The sequence below is a fragment of the Equus asinus genome, chromosome 23, assembly GCF_041296235.1.
Source record: "Equus asinus isolate D_3611 breed Donkey chromosome 23, EquAss-T2T_v2, whole genome shotgun sequence".
NCBI lineage: Eukaryota > Metazoa > Chordata > Mammalia > Perissodactyla > Equidae > Equus > Equus asinus.
The window spans coordinates 53,653,180-53,670,629 of NC_091812.1; the positions used below are offsets into that span (position 1 = coordinate 53,653,180).

At 45.1% G+C, this 17,450-nt stretch overlaps 1 protein-coding gene across 13 annotated transcripts in view; it reads left to right on the top strand.

Annotated features, from left to right (window-relative positions):
- LOC106824685 (S-methyl-5'-thioadenosine phosphorylase-like) overlaps nt 1–17,450 on the top strand; it is a 56,133-nt gene that overhangs the window by 29,207 nt on the left and 9,476 nt on the right. For 7 of the 13 annotated variants that reach the window (XR_011497252.1, XR_011497253.1, XR_011497254.1 and 4 more), the window contains 2 exons: nt 7,864–12,128; nt 16,118–16,239. Coding sequence is in view for 6 of the 13 variants with exons in the window: in XM_070495483.1 (XP_070351584.1) it covers nt 7,864–7,939 (76 nt within the window). In the remaining 7 variants the exon portion in view is untranslated. Of the gene's footprint in view, nt 1–3,568; nt 7,391–7,863; nt 12,129–16,117; nt 16,240–17,450 lie in introns of those variants that run through there. The other 6 variants (XM_070495485.1, XM_070495487.1, XR_011497251.1 and 3 more) reach the window with 5 other exon arrangements.

Sequence of the window (17,450 nt, forward strand, 5' to 3'; positions counted from 1 at the left end):
AATGCTCATAAGCTCCCAGTTTTTGAGTTCCTACTAGGTGCCACAAATCAGTCAATCCCATTCGCAGCATCAAGGATGGTTTTTCCAGTTTATAGTTGAGGAAACTTAATCACAGAAATATTGATCATTTGCTAGTAAGTGAGACCTGTGAGGTCTGAATTAGGGTTAGTCTGTGACCTCAGCCACGCCTCACTCGTAGACTTCCAGCTCCATGTGCCCCTCGAGACCCACACTGGCTACAAGATAGAGGACAAGGTCCCAAGGATACCTCACACTTTGTCTTCAGGATTAAATTATCCTCTTAGTTGGCCTCTAACCCCCTCCCCCGAGCTCCTCCTCCTCTCTTTGGTAACTTGCTCAGTTGGTAATTCCGAGGCACTGCCATCAACCTGGTGGTCATTGCTGTGGATCCGTGTCGTCCCTACATCCAGTCTCTCCACGTCATGCCTTCACGTGCCTTGAATCCACCCTCTCTTCTCTATCCCCACAGCCCTCATCCATGTCACTTCTTCACTTAACACTCCTCTCCAGCTCGTCTCCCCTCAAAGCCGGTTTCCATACTGCTCCCTGAAAATGTAACAGAAACAAAGATACAGGCACAAGAGTGCTGGAAACCAAGTATGTGCTGCCCTCTGAGGGGACTCGCCCCGGAATCTGCCCCTCGGGTTGTATCTGAGCAGGGATCAGCATCAACTCGCACCCAGATTTCCAAACTAGCAGCTCAGTCCGGGGAGAAGGGATGTGCTAACACGCTGTCTGCGCCGAGACCTCAGCTCCTCCTGGAACTGGATGAATGCTTTCCAAGTTCCTCCTGTCACTGATGCTGAGGATCTTTGACATGTACTTAAAAATATCTTCTTGCCTTTGTGGTGGTTTCTTCCATTGCTTCTGTTCTGAGTATCCCTGCTCATTTCCTTCTCCCCAGGGAAATACTCAAGTTTACTATCTGGCCACATCTGGTCTTCTGGACATGAAGTCAAGTTGTTTCTGGATAATTCTGAAGTGAAAGAGAATATTGAGCTCTTTCCAAGTGTCAGATACTGTTAGGCCCTGGATAATTAACACTCACATACCTATTGCTCGAAGAGATGGTTAGAACCCCCTTTTTAGACACTGACACATTATGGAAGTTTAAAATACACATGCCTCTCCAGCCAGCCTTCTGCTTTTGCGGTTCAGAATCCTAAGAATAAAAGCACCAAACAGTGCATTTTTCTAGACACGTGTGCATAGTGTTTCCTGGATGAGCAGCCTAAGGCAGTGGTTGAACAAGCATCCCGTGGGATGTCATGAAGCTGTGACAGGATTTGTTAAAGCTCTGTATGTTGCCGTGGAGCACTGTCCATGATACTCTACTGTGGGAACAAAGCTGCGTAAGAAACTAGTAAATGCTTTTATAGTCCTTTATCACAGCACTAGGAGGCATCCCACATACCTTATTATCCCCTTTCCTGATGAGAAAACTGAGGCCCAAAGACACTGTGACCACCTGTGTCAGAGCTGGGACGTTGTTCTCGTATGACCGCTCTTCGTGCTGTGTTGAGCGAGACCTCATGAAAAAGAATAGAAAATAAGAGGGGAACACTCTTCCCTGTTTATTGAGCAGTGTTGCCTCCTTGGGATAGCAACACCAATTGGTTTTTCTCTATTCGTTTGGCATCACAGGCAGTTAGGGGGACTCCTTAGATCGGAGCAGTGGGAGGATCCTAATGATGATGGTCCAAATTCGTAACCTTTCGGTTGTTCTGGTTAATAGAAAAGACTCATTCCATTTCTTAATTTGTTGCTGTTCACATCAAAACTTCCTCTACTTCTCCCTACCATAGTTTTAAACTCTCTCTCTTCCTTTCCCTGGCTAAGTGCCCACCTTCCTCCTCTAGATGAGGACCCTTTGTGCCTGACTCCGTGACCCAAATCTTCCAGGATTTGACCTTTCATTTATAAACGTACTCACGACAGCACTGTCCGTAAATATGTGTGTGCGTAACCCCACACACACATACACCTAGGGATTTAGGGAGCTCATCGTTAATCCTGTTAACCTTGAAAGTTTGCAGATTGCCTAGGGTATAAATAGCCTTTTGATCTAACCAGTCGGTGATTTGGCCCTAAATATTTATGCCATCTCCATCCAATTGTTTCCTTTCTTTTACTTGTCTTTGGTGTTCTAATGTATGCTAAAACTAGCATGCTATCCAATGTGCATATCTGTGTTTCAAAGTGTTTAAATAGTAATTGATGTTTGTAATAAAATAAACTGTAAATCATGTTGGAGGGTATATGGTGAAAAGCAAAACCCTCCTATGTTGCAGGAGGGGCTGGGCCTTGCTGCTGGCCTTCAAAGGGCAATTTGGTGATCTCTGTCCGACTTTAAAATGTGCCTGTCCATTAACCCACACGGCTCCTTCGTTTGGTTTCTTGAGAGCCCCATGCACCAGGGAGCTCATGCAGAGACACTGGTGGGAGCATGTTCAATTACCCATTCGTTGTGTGATAACTAAATATTCTGGTCTATCCACGGGATTCTGTGCAGCATTTTAAACAAATTGAGTAGATTTGTTATGTGCTGATCTAGAAGAGTCTCCAAGCTATCTCAATAACTCAATCAAGCACCTCATGAAACAGTCTATGGTGTATACTGTTTATATATTTTTAACACAAAGAAAATCTGTGTTTGTGTGCCTATATATAAATTCTAGAAGAAGAACGATTTGTCCTTTTATTCTGTACTAGTTTACAACTTGCCTTCCCTTTTAGTCATAGCTCTTAGCTTCCCATCCCTGTGGTCAGACACCCATCGCATCCTTGCTGACAGCCCCACACTGCTCATGGTTGGGGATGGGATTGATTTAAGCAGCCTGCCCAGTGGGGAGTTTGGTTGTTTTCAGTTTCTGGTTTGTATGAACCGTACTCCGGTCGACATCTGGGGGCCCTGTTATCTGTGTGTGGACGAACATCCCTGGAGGGTAAATTGTAGCTGTAGGACTAACGTGTCCAGGTGGCTGTGACAGACTTGCTCCTTAGGGCCCCTCCTCTTTCCCTCAGAGCTCAGGCTTTGAGGAAAAGGTGGCGTGGGAGAACCTTTTAGTTTGGTTTCCCAAAATTGTCCCTGTCCATGCACATTCCTGTTTGGGTAGTTTTTAAGTGGTGCGAGCAGAATCAGTTCCCCTAAACCACACTTCTTAGGAGCAGCCGTCGGCCCTGCCCTGCCAGTGAACTGACTCACGTTCGTGCACGCTGGGGCTGGTGTGGACTTGCGCCGGGCTCCTCAGAGGCCAGCTTCTCCTGGGGGACGGGTGTTTTCCCTCAATTTGTTTGCAACTCAACATTTCCTCAAAGGAAAAATATTAGCAAATGGCTGTCTTTGAGCCGATTTAAGGATCTTGATCCAGAAACAACCCACCAGCCTTTCTTTCTCTGGGCTTTCCTCCTGTCTGTGTCTGAAAGGCCCAGTGTTCTCTCCTTGACTGTCTTGACCTCCTTTCTCTTGACAGTTCACAGCATGATTTTGTCTCCTTCACTCTTCCTTGGCAGTTTTTTTGTTGATTTGTACACTATCTTTTCTTAGCACATATCCCTGTTGGACAACCGCACGCAGTTTTTGGGGTCCCCTTGAGGCCCGTACACGGGTCCTGCTCCGCGGTTGGCAGCTGAGGCACAGAAGCAGGTTTCCATGAACGGTCGTTCCTAGTGCTGGGCACTTGCTTCGCGTGTTCTCATTCAGTCTTCACATGACCATATAAGTTAGGTGGCATTATTCTTCATTTTCAATAGGAGAAAACTGGTATAAACTGAGGTGTAGAGAGATCAGTGACTTTCCCAGAGGCACACAGCTAGAGAGTGAGTGATAGAACCAGCCAGATGAGTCAGTCCAGGAAGTCTGTTTTCCAGTGGGTGTCCCAGGCCATTGGGGAGATGATATTAGCAGTCCCCTGGCCTAGCTGGGAGGGTTTGCTGATTGAAGCAAGAGTTGCGCAGACCTTTGGCATCAGTTCTTTATTACTGCAGAAAGCATGATGGGGTTAACTATAGCTTAAACCATGTAAGCACGTGTATTAGTTTCCTATAGCTCCTGTAACAAATGACCACAAACTTAGTGGCTTGAACAACACAAATTATCTAGTTCTGTTGGTTAGGAGATGAACGTGGGTCTCACGGGGCTAAAATCAAGGTGTCAGCAGGCCTTCATTCTTTTCTGGAGGCTCGGGAGAATCCTTGTCCTTGCTCTTTGCTGCCTGCATTCCTTGGCTCATGGCCCCCTTCCAGCTTCAACACCAGCAATGGCGGGCCGAGTCCTTGTCACATTTCATCACTTTGACACTGACTCTTCTGCCTCCCTCTTCCGCACTGAGGACTCCTGGGATGACACTGGGCCCACTTGGTTAATCCAGGATAATCTTTCTTTTTTAAGAGTAGCTGGTTAGCAACTGCAATTCTATCTGCAGCCTTAGTTCCCTTGGCCATATAAGGTTACATCTCCACAGGCTCTGGGCATTAGACTGTGGATATCCTGGGCGGGTGGGGAGGCAGGGCATTATGCTGCCTGCCACAACGTGCCACATCTACAGTTCAGTAGGACGGAGCTGCCATTCCTAAACTCTCTTGTCCTTGGTCTAGGTTGCTTCTGGGAGGTGTGTGTTCCTTCCCGTTCTTCTCAGCCACAAGCTGGAACACGATTCCCATCGGGTCCAGCCAGTTTGACATCGTCGAGACTAATTTTATTCTCTGCCTCAGGAATAGATTTCACTTCCATCTCTTGGTGGAAGGGAGGACAGATTCCAGTAAGGGCCCCTTTATCAGGAAAGGTGCTCACCTGGGTACTGTTGCAGACCTAGTTTCTCCCCGCAGGAAACTACCTGCAGGTGTCGTCCATTAACCTGCTCCATCTGCTCACTTCTGCTGCAGCTGCATCTGTCTACAAGGTGATCTGAGTGACTGCTGTGTGCCAGCTGCTGGGTCTGTTACCTTGTCAATCCTCAAGGCAATAGCAGTAGTAGCACTTTGCATCAACTGTTATTCATCCCGAAACTCACACATTTGACATATAAAATGAGGATGTTATTGCCTGAAAGTCTACTGGGATGTAGCCGCTGGTGGTTTCCGCAGCCCTGTTTTCGTATTTAAGCAAGGGTATGAGTGCGCATGTTGCTCACACTCGCCTGATGAAGAGCGAGCTCAGGGAGGTTAGGTCATTTGCTCACAACCACACACAAATTCTAGTAATAAGATTCAAATCCAGGCGCACAAGTACGTTTCCTGTCTTTTCCCCATGTCAGTCTGAGGGCGAACTCCTACTCTATCTGGAGAAGAGCTGTTGTGGTGGGAATTGGAGGTGACGGGCAGGCCCCATGATGCAGGCTCAGTGGGGGAACAGTCCCCGCTGTACCGGCAGGTTCACCCTGGCTTCCTTCTGAGCTGTCAGAGCTCACTTCTCTGATAAACACCCGCAGAGGGAGGAGAGGAGCTCTTAAACTACACATATTGTCATTCTAGAATTTCCCTTGGGTCATGTCCCCCACCCGCCTCACCTGGGATTGTAAACCCCACTGCTCTTGGTCTGGATTCCATTCAGCATTAACCGTGCTCATCGTTTTATGCTCTACAGAAGTGTTGCTGTTTGTAGTGACGTCAGCCTACATCATCAACGCTTCATTGACTACGCCGGCGCTTAGTTATGCGAAACGCCACACGTCGGTGGCCAGGCTGTGTGAGGGGCTGTTTCCATCTGCACCGTCCTTTCCAGGATCCCCACAGTGGAGCCCTGAAACCGTTAGAAACAGTGGGTTTACAGTCCTCATTTCTTCCCTGGGGCTCCCCACTTCGCTCACCCCTCACGAGGTGGAGTGTTCTGAGACCCTGTCCTCAGCCACAGCCTCTGCTCGTGCCGACTCCCAGTTCTGTCCCCAGCTAGATCGTACTCTGAGCTGCTCTGGGATGTCTGTTCCTCCTGGTGGACTTACTCCTCATAATGCCTTTATAAATGGGTGGGTGAACACCCATTATCCTGGGGAAATGGAGAATCAAAAAGATACAGCAATTTGCTGTGAGCCATACGGCTAGTAGTTAGGGAGCTTTGTTTAAAGAGAAAAACGTAACGTGTTCCACTTGAGAGGGAATTAAAACTGCTGTCAATAAGTGTCACATGTGCATAGCATAACTTAAAGCCTAACTAAGACATGTTATGACGTAAGGTAAAAGTTCAGACAAAGAGAGGAGTGATGAGGCAGAGAAGGATGGAGAGAGAAGAGAGGGGCGGAGATCGCTGAGATGGGGATGCTCTTGCCTGGCCATCTGTTGGGGGACAGCCGCTGAATGTTTCTGTGGCCCTGTTTTCATATTTAATCACAGCTGTAAATGGGGATGTTGCTAATACGTGACTCATTGAAGGCCGAAAGCGAGCCAGAGCCTGGAGTACGTGGCACCACTTGGTTGGTCAGTTTTACAAAGAGAGAAAAGCCTGTTTATCCAGGCTGGAACAGTCATTTGACCCGTTCTTAACCCCATTTGCAACTGCTTTGAGGTTAACTTAGCATTTCCCTTAAGACACATGTGACAGAGGCTTGGGAGGCACGGACTGGGTTTTCATTCCTGCAGAGCAGAGTCCTCATCTCTGAGTGAGTTGGCGTTGGTGCCAGCTCGTGTCACTGTTTGTATGTGACGGGGTGGAGGTCACAGGTTAATTTTGGTGGGTGGACGTGCCAGCTGTGGGACCTGAAGCAGCACATTTCTCCACGCTCTTCCCCACCCTCCCACCCCAGGAGTAGACGTTACATGATCTGCCTGCCCCTGTTTTCTCGCGCCCTGGCCCTCCGCTGCTGTCCCCTCTGTAGGACAGAAGAGGACTCTCTTTCCTGTGTTACTCACGAGTTTACGTTTAGAACAATGTGATGGACGTGAAAAGTGGTTTATTCTGAAAACTTCTGCTGAGAAATTGCTGGGTGACTGGGCACTGGGTTAATTGTAGCCCCTCTATTGTGGGTTCAAAAATGTTTTATTAAAAAATTGACCAAAGAGACTTTAGAATGAATTATGGCAGGTAGAGGGACAAGCTAAACAGGGCAGCAAGAGACAGATTCCCAAATGTGGAGCAGGACAAACAGCTGCTTTCTTCAATGGGTCAAAGGCATGAAAAAATAAGATTGGGGCAGAGGGCAGGAATTACTCTCAATTTAGAGACATGACAATCAAATACAAGGTAAGGACCTTGTTTGGACCTGACACTATCAAAGCAACTGTTTAAAAAAAAAAAAGAAGACATTTTTGAGGCCATCAGGGAAATTTGCATATGGCCTTTGTATTGGGTGATGCTGAGGAATTGATGTTATTTCTATCAGATGTGATAATGACATTGCAGTGGGAAATAATCCACATATTTTGGTCCATCCAAGGTAGGGATAAAATGAGGATGGCTGCTTTTGCAACCCTGGAAATTCTAACAGATAAGCACATTTGACAAAGTTTTGGAAATTGCTGAGTCTAGGTGATGGGTCTATATGGCGTTCACTGTACAAGCCTCTACATCTGCGATGATTGAAAGTTTCCTATTGACTTCTGAAGTGCGTCACCTGCCCTCCTGAGCCCGCAGATGATTTGTCCCTACAGTCCAGTGTGGTTATCGCGTTACAGCCGCCAGACCACAGACATTTTAATTCCCATTGGAAAGCATGTTGCCACCAACCCAGAGCCAGACAAGCTGAATACCATCTCGGAGCTGCTTTTCTTACTGTTGTCTTCAACTTGTTCAGAGCTGTTGATTCTGGAGTGAGGACCGACAGCTTGGCCTGGATGCAGTTGATTCACCAGCGCACAGAGGATGGAGAGATGGCTTAAAAAAAACCAGAAACCTTTCACTTTGCTTTGTAGGACCACCAAGAGACCTCAGACCTTCTATGACGGAAGTTCCTCCTGTGCCAGAGGAGTGTGCCATTCCAGCGGCTGACCCGTTCTGCCCCATAACGAGACAGGCGCATAGACTTCTGGAAGGTGCACCACAATAAATCATAAGGGCTTGGGGTGGCATCTAGAGTTAGATGAATTGGCTAAGCACGTGGTCCTTCTTCCCTCTCCAGTTTGTTTCTCATGCAAGGTTTAACGAAGAGCTGTTTCCCTTTGCTAATAATGCCTCTGCTACTCTCAATCATTTGTAAGCTGACTCTCAAAGTTGTAACCTACTCTTTTAATAAATTTAGATGTTGTTGTCAGGATACCTTCTAAATAATTTAGTATAAGATAGTATATTAGTCAAGAGAATGGTATCTGGAACCAGATTACTTGGGATCAAGTCTCTGCTCTTCAGCTTAATACCTGTGATCATTGGACGAGTTACTTAACACCTCTGGGCTTACGTTTCCTCATTTGTAAAATCAAGGTGATGATAACATGTACCTCTAGGACTGTGTGACAGAGAAAAGAGTTAATACTTACAAAATACTTGGAACAAATTCTGTCAGTTGTGAGATAGCCAATGACTGGTTACTTCTTTTATGAATTAGATTATTATTGATAATCTGTAAATTGTCAGATTGGCATCATTTGCTTTGAGCTGAGTTCGGCCATTACTGTCCAGCCTCCCCTCCAGGATTATAGTAAAAGCTCAGACAGAGGGGCGGCCCTACAAAGGCCAGTGGTGGTGGAAGGGGCGGAAGCGCAGCCTCAGCTCTCAGAGGATGAAAATGGTACCACGACTCAGCGTCTGTCACTCGGTCCACAATGGTGCTTGTCTGATAATCCCAGATTATCAGTCAGGTGGGACCCAACAGATCAGAAGTATTGTCAGAGGAAAACTGCCTGGTCAAATCTGCTTTATAAATTAGCTTAGAGAATATAAATACCTAAACATGTTCATCATTCACATAATCTTATCACCTGCCTATGGAAAGTAGAAGGTTTAGTTTAGCTTTTCTGTTTAGCCTGCGTAATCCTGTGCCACTGGTTTCCTTCTAGTTCACAGCAGGGCACCTCACTCTGGTCTCCAACGAAAATCTGGAATCCAAAGCCAGGAGTTGGGGGGCCGTTTCATATAGAGCACTGCATGTTGATTCTGACTTCTGTGAAGTCCTTTTTTTACTTGTTTAAAATAATGGCAGGTTCAGTCTGTGTGAATCTGTGTATTTAGGTGTATGTATTTCTGGGTGGTTATCAGCAGAACGTATCAGGATGTGCTGCTGGCCTTCCCCCTGAAACACTGATCTGTCCACGTAATAAATCTGCTCTCTGGGGGAAATTAGATGTGTATAAAATTCTCGTCCATTTCAAAATGGGGGCAGCTTGGTAACGAATGGGCTAGGGAGAGAAAATCCATGTTAGTATGAGATCTGAGATCTTCCCCCAGGCAGAAAACGGTGATCTATGTCACCAGGAGTAGAGGTGGCGCAGGGAGTGCTCATGCTGTATGCTGAGCCTATGTAAATGTGGTGGCTGGTGACTATTTCCAGTAATACAGTTGGCCTCCCTTGAGACCGAATTAATTCAGCCATTAGTTGTCTAGCCAAGCCAAGGACCCCCACGTAAAAACTAGAGTACTGTGGAAGGCAATTTAAGAAAGTGGTAAAAATAAGCCTCCAGAATATTCCTTTATTCTTATGTACTCTAAAAGAGATATTTAGAGTCCAAAATGTGAAGAGTAGATGATGCAGCCCTTGGTAATTATCACTTTCACTGTCACCATTCACGTGATCCTTCGTGTACTCATGAGGAAGGACTGTCAGTTCAGTCATCAGGTGGCAAGCAAGATGCACAGCGGTTGGCCCATACCTACTATTTGTGTTAAATATGTGTATATATAAAGAGATTAATATGAACATATTTGCATGTAAATAAAGTCTTTCTGGGAAGTTGACCAAAACACTGGTAACTGGTTTCCCTTGGGGAGATGAACTGGGTTACTTGTCACAGAATAATATCCTTTTGTACTGTTTATGTTTTGGGCACTGTGCAAGTGTTACCTATTCCCAGAATAGTGTCACTTCTAGTCACTTTAGGAGGGCATCTGAAACAAACTCTGGAAATTCTGACACATTAAATATGTTTAGCCTGGTGATATAATATTGCCAATAGCGCATTTGTGACAATGGTAATAGATTCGGAAATTCCATTATGATTACTCAAGACGTGGAACTGAAAGCATCTTAGCCTCAGACCCAGAGATGTCTCAGCCTGTGGTTTGTATTTCTGGTTCCTTTGGATGGCATTAGCGGTTCTCATGGGGGTGCAAGGTACTGGTTCAGGTGGCACCGCCCCAGGGTCTGTCTGTGGCTGGTCCACATCCACAGCCTCCACCTGCTCCTCCTCCCCATCATGGTACCCACCTCCCAGGGTGATGGGTGGACTTACGTGCTGCAGGCCAGTGGCACGCGGTAGTTGGGATCTTCCCTCACACATCTCTGGAAGCACTCAGAAGTGTGGCCGAGACATGCAGCTTGGTTATTCGGGATTTTTAAAGACATTTAATGAAGACAGGACTGAGCTGGTTATATCTTAATATTGAAGAAAAAAAGGCGGGGTTCAGGGGAGGAAGGAGTGGTTTAGGTCCTTGAATGTGTAACCTGTGTTCTTTGGGGAAAAGTTGTGACTAAGCATAATCTTATCTTCAGTGTCTATAGGATAAATCAGCCTGATGTAGCATCAGCTGTTCATTGTCTGTGACTTGTCATGGTTCTAAATTTGGAGTTGCCAAGGCGCTTGTTAAAATTCTGTCTCCCAACGCCATAGCACAGAATGAGTTATTTTTAAGGAACTAGGTTAATTCGCTTATGTGGTTCAGACATGTGCAGGCGAGACTTTGGCCTAGATTGCAGCCTTCTGTTGACTTTGAGTCACTCCTTTTTATATATGTAGTATCCCAGGAACCTTTGCCAATTATTAGGTAAACATTTTAGAAGCTGCCGGTGTTAGTAATCGTTAGGAGACCAGTTTAGCATTTATATAGTGTTGACGCTGTGCCCGACATGATTCTCTACTGTATATTCCTTAGCTTATTTAATTTTCACAATATCTCTGAGTTTTACAATATTAGTCCCATTTTACAGATGAGAAAACTAAGTCATATAAAGGTTAAGTGAGTTTTCAGCAGTATGTAAGTAGGTTAACAGTTAAGTTTAAAAGACTAGGTTTTTTTTTAATTGAAAAACAGTGTTGAAGAACACGCAAAGAAAAAAGTGAAATTAACTAATAGCTTGAATATTAGAAATGCATTATTAATTAGACACTGGAAAAAGTGATCAAACTTTTAAATAATTTTTCTAAAACCCCTGCATGGCCTTGCCACTAAAGGAATGCCAAGATAAGTTTATCCTGGAAAGAAAAAAATCAGCGCGGCCTCATTCTGTTTTGACCATACATCCCTGGAGAGGCAGCAGACAAAGGAGATTATGAGGAAATCAGTTTCTAACCAAAAAAGCTTTGACAAAAGTCTTCAGATTTTGTATAAAAGGGCAATGAGCGTAATTTCTCAGGTGCTGGCAAGCAGTTCTCAGCGCGTCTCTCTGAGGAGATGTGGGTGAGCAGCGGCCCCTGAGCTCAGCCTTGGAGGTGAAGAGCTCAGATCCAAGTTGACGTTCACAGCCCAGCTGAGTCTCTTCAAGCTGTTAAGAAGTCACTGAGATTCCAGTATGTCTACAAATGCCTGGTGGATAGAAAAAGCTCGCTCTTTGCTCTTGTAGCTGTGAGCTCTCTGCAGGGGCTCGGGAACAGGGTTAGGTAAGTGGCTGAGCGTCTAGGAAGCACCCTTCTGTGATTTCCCAGGTTCTCTCTGAGGACCTGCGGGTACTAGGCACTCACTGTAAAAGACATTAACTAAGGAATTAACTTATTAAACCTCAGGGAAAAAATAAAATACTAAGCTCTACTTGTGTTTGTACGTTTTGAGTTTGTGGTTGTTTCTTTTCTAGGTCCTCTTAGAGAATGCTAAGAAGCTAGGACTCCGGTGCCACTCAAAAGGGACAATGGTCACAATCGAGGGACCTCGTTTTAGCTCTCGGGCAGAAAGCTTCATGTTCCGCGCCTGGGGGGCGGATGTTATCAACATGACCACAGTTCCAGAGGCGGTCCTTGCTAAGGAGGCTGGAATTTGCTATGCCAGCATCGCCTTGGCAACAGATTATGATTGCTGGAAGGAGAATGAGGAAGAGGTAGGTGGAATTCTCTTCTGGACGAGTATGGCCTGGGTTTCCAGGTGCCTTGAGAGCCATTAAGAGAGTGTCTTAACTATTTGTCTCTCTCGCACTAGTTCCAGAAAGTGTCCTTCTACCAGGTTGTAAAGTCAGCTTTTCATACGTTGCCACATACTTTCTGTAGTTCCCACTGGAAGTTAAGAACAAAGATCTTCATAGGGAAGAAAAAGACACTGTTATCCAAGGGTCAACAATGAACAGTACATTGTAGGCATGTTGGGGATCATATTGAGACTTGGGCCTTATTTTAAGGATAAAGGGTCTTTTGGTGATAATTTCCTTATGCTGTGCTGCTGTTTATTATGTTTGTTTTCAAAGGGAGAAACCTATTACGTCTTCCTGGTAAGAGGACTCTGTATTCATACCTGTCTGTTTAACTTACCCTGACTGGATACCATCCTTGGTGTAGGAATACAACAGCAAACAGACAAGTCCCTAAGGGGCTAATGCTTTGATTTTGGGGAGGGGCGGGGGGTAAAGGTTATGCAAACCAGTGTGAGAAAGCTCAGAGTTATAAAGAAATAGTTTGATGAGATACAGGAGTATGTATCCAATTGACCCAGCAGATATTTGGAGTCTGGGAAGCTGTCCTTGTTGAAGTGTGGTAGGAAAGATGGGCATGCTTGAGTGGAGAGGGCGGAGGGAGCGAGGGGGGGCAGGGCCACATAGACCATGGAAGGATTTTGGATGGGAGGGCAGTGAGGGGTTTAGGCAGGAAAGATGTCAGGGTCCAGCTAGTGTTTGAGGACACTGGACCACTGAGGTCAGGCTTCCAGAACAAGTACTTTCATTGTGGAAAACTTCAAACCTCCACAAAAGTAGAGAGTCTAGTTTAATGAACACTGAGTTACCCATCACTCAGCTTTCCACAGTTATCACCCATGGCCCATCCCTGTGTCACGTATGAGTCCCTACCCACTTCTCTCTCCCCCTGCCCTAGTATTTTGAAGGAAATATTTTTCTAAAAGGCCTCTTTTTAAAAATAAAGTAATAAAAATAAGCACAACACCATTATTGACCAAAAAATATTGATATTAATTCTTTAATATAATCAAATATACAGAATGTTTACATTTTCCCTCATCTCAGTTTTTCACCATTCAATTCAGGGTCCCTTATAATCTATACATTATGTTTGAATAACATCTCTAAGTCACTCTCTCTCTCTTTCTTTTTTTTTGTTGTTGTTGAGAAAGATTCACCCTAAGGCAACATCTGTTGCCAGTCTTCCTCTTTTTTTTTTTTTTAATGTCAGCTGCCGCCATAGCATGGCCACTGACAGATGAGTGGTATGGTTCCACACCTGGGAACTGAGACAAGGCTGCCGACGTGGAGTGCACTGAACTTTGACCACTAGGCCATTGGGGCTGGCCCTTAAGTCTCTTTTACTCTCATGTTCCCCTCCCTCTGTTTTCATTCTATGCATTTTACTTGTAGAAACCTGATCGTTTGTCTTATCATTTGTCTTACTTTAAGGTAGAGAAAGGGACAGAAGCGCACTCCAGGAGTGTTGACGTTAGGGAGGGGTGCGGGCTGGCTGTTGTGAGCACATTTAGGAGAGGTGGCATCTTACCCAGGGGGTTTTCTGAATCACTGTCTCAGAGCTGCTGGTTTCACCATCCAATTCCATGTGACGCAGGTTCAGAGACTTGCTGTCTGTCCATCCAGGTACAGGGAGTTTGGGTCGTAGAGGAGCCCGGGTTCTTTGTTTGGCATGAACACCTTATCCTCACTCCTCAGTGTAATACACTCTTGCTAACTTCTAGGATGCTTTTATGTAAGAAATTTGCAAATCCTGGCACAAGCTAATCTCTCACTGGGCAGCTTTGGTCACCTAAGGGGCAGCTCAGCCTCATGGTGTTGAGAAGCCGCTTCCAACAAATAGGAGGGTCCAGCCCCTGTCACGTCCCGAGAGCAGATTGCTTCCTGCCTTTGCTTTCTGCTCAGCCTGGTGACATTTGTCTCCTCCTCTGCAGAGCTAACGCTGCTTCCCTTTAGTTGGCCACAGGAGGGTTGGGAAGCAGACAGTTGGAGCCACTTCAGTTAAAAGCAGAGAAGCTGAACCCTGTGTAAGTGGTAAGGCATGAAAGCAAATACTGTTAAATGTTACAAGGAAGGCAGAGTCCAAGATGGCATCATCTCAGCCAGCCATGTGTGTCACTGTGCTTCAAACCAGATGTGCAGCCTGGCATGGGGAGAAGGTTTTCCGGTTGCCTAAACTCATCTTCACATTCCTGTTGCTCTGTTTACTTGAGACACTGGGCCCATTATTTACCCCATTACTCTTCTCTAGGATGGAGCCGGGGCTTGGGGGTGACGGGTGTGAGTTGTTCTGTTGCAATTCTGACCTTGCAGGGTAACTAGGAGAGTTAAACCAAATGATAAATGTCAAGCAACTGGAATAGTGCTGGTTCCTAGGAGAGTGGTCCTCAGATGGGAGCTAGGATGGAGTTGGGGGTGGGGAGACCAAAAACAAGTTTGTGAAGAAGGAAACTTTTGAGATCTGAGCTGGACCCTGAACAGAGAATTGGATTTGAATGTGAGGAGGTTAGTAGAAAGGGCATTTTGGGTGGAGCCCAAGAGCAGGAACAAAGAAGAGGAAAGAGAGGTCCGATTCTTTATGAAATATCAGTCACAGGAAAAGAGTAAATGTAGGGTAGATGTCTTGGATGCTTTATGAGCCTGCATTCAGACTCCACTTAAGACATGCATGTACTTGTAGCTGGCAGGCACCCAAGTTGTCACTGCTTTGTGTTCCCACAGTAGTGGGCCCTTCCCTCTGCTACGGTGCTCGTCATTTTTTTCTAAACACATTTTGTTGTTTGTGGAAGGAGTCTGGACTTTATACTCCAGGAAACAGAAAGAAAAGTACATTCATGGTGCCCCTGAATCTCAGATTTCTTCTAAGCATAGTGAAGTGCGACAAGTTCTCTACCTCTCATTGTCCATTTTATAATCACAACTTCTTCCAGCTTTTCCTTGTGAGGCAATTTTAGTCATGTACACAGTAGGCAATAGCATGAGCTTCCATGACTCCCGAATCCAGCTTCAACCATTATCATATCAGCTTACAGTGAATTACATTTCATTTACACTCTCATTCATAATATTATCCATAAACATGTCAGGAGATATTTAACGTAACTGCATTATCATTAGCACATTCCCCCAAAAATTCCTTAATATAACCAAGCAAAGTTTAAGTTTCTAGTTATCTGAAGTATCATAAATGATTTTTTTCTTCCTGGTTTTCTAAAAAGAAATCAGGTTATTTGTCGTGTAGAGTTTCCCACAGTCTAAATTGCTGAAATCATCTCCTTAGGGTAGGTTAGCAGGTTGCTCTGTCCTCTGTTGTTTTCTGTAAATTGGCAGCTGGATCTACAGGTTTGATCAGATTCAGGTGTCATATGTAGTGATTTGTTTTTCCATCAGGAAGCACATTAAAATGAGTTGTTCATTTGGTTTTAGGTATTTTTGTTTTGTGAACCTAGCCATCCATTCATTAATTCATTGGGAGCTGTAACATGAAAAATGATGATCCATTGATTCCATCATTCTTCGTTATTGGAAGACTTCTCTAAAGGGAAATGTGCTGATCTTCTGACTGGTTATCTAGTTTGGCAACAGTTTTAAGACTAGAATTCATTCTCTGGACATGGGGAGAATAGACACAGCTTTCCAGAGCATGCTCGCACATTATACATCTGAGGAAGATCCTCAGACACCATATTGAAAACCAGCGGTGCTTTTCAGAAATATCATTGAGTTACTCCAAGACCTCCCTACTGGGACCAAAGACCATCTTGATAAATGCCCAGCTTGCAGGGCTCCAGATTGAAACTGGGGTAAACTGACCATGCAGGTCAGGTAGGAGCTCAGGCAAACATTCCATGAACAGCAGTGGAATTTTTAATTTCTGGCAACATCCTGTGCCATTGTTTTTCTAGGTTTCAGTGGACCGGATTTTAAAGACCCTGAAAGAAAATGCCAATAAAGCCACAAGTTTACTCCTCAGTACCGTACCCCGGATAGGTCCATGGAATGGTCAGAGACTCTTCGTACTCTGAAGGTGAGTATCCTCAGCCATCTGCAAGCAGACGATCCATAGGCCCTCAGCTGCCTTTTCCTCTTATTTGCACTTCAACCTTAGTCCCTCTACTCATGTATTTTATACTAGCCTAGAGGTTTTCTACAAATTTTCATGCCATTTACTACCATACTAACTGTTTGTGAAACTGAGTAGTCATATATTCTGGCTAGTAATGCAAGACCATTGGAAGTTGATGTGGGGAGAGTTTTCTTAGCTAGTTTGCCAGGTTATTGATGCTGACCTGCTCTACAGTGTGTCTCTACGTCTTCCAAAAGATTTGATAGTGCCTGCTCTGCATGTGGCTTACATTATTCACAAGGCTGCTTTCTCTTTGGCAGATCCACACCAAGTTTCGGCAGCCTTTAAAGCTGAGACACTGACATAGCAATACCAAAATGGTGCTGGGGACTGTCTGCTTACAGTTAATGTTGCATCACATGAAGACAGTAATTCATGATGAACGTCAGATGGTTGCATATTGGTAGCTTTTCAGCTCCAGTGTAGTCGTGTGCTGCATAATGACATTTTGATCAACAGTGGACTGCATATATGACCGTGGTCCCATAAGATTAGTACCATATAGCCTGGGTGTGTGGTAGGCTATACTATCTAGGTTTGTGGAGGTACCCTCCGTGGTGTTCGCACAACAACGAAATCACCTAACAATGCATTTCTTAGAACATATCCCCCTTGTTATGTGAAGCATGACTGTATTGATTCCCGGAATATAATTTAAATCAACTGCCAAGCTCAGAGATGCATGATTTTTATTTGGACATTTTATAACTCTCTTGATCAACCACATTGCATAAGGAGTTGCCTCAAATTGGTCAGATATCACATTGACCTGGTATCCAGAGAGGGTAGCCAGCATATCCTGAGGTCTCCTAGAACACACCTCTGCTTTTGGGTCTCATGGCAGTAGTTGAGAGAGGACTTGAAAGGTTGATGTAAGCTCTTCCTACACTGCTGAATTACCACTCAGGAGCCCTGCACTGAGAGTGACAGTTTTAGTGTGATGACGTGATATGATAGTAAATGATTGACAGCTGATGGGCGTGGAGGAGCCATGATTCCTAGTGTTTGCTGATTTACGTGGTGTAAATTCTCCAGCACAGCTGATTTCAAGCTACCAACATGAAGCCCCTCATAAGCTGGGAAGTGATACACATTGTTCTTGCAAGCTGGTA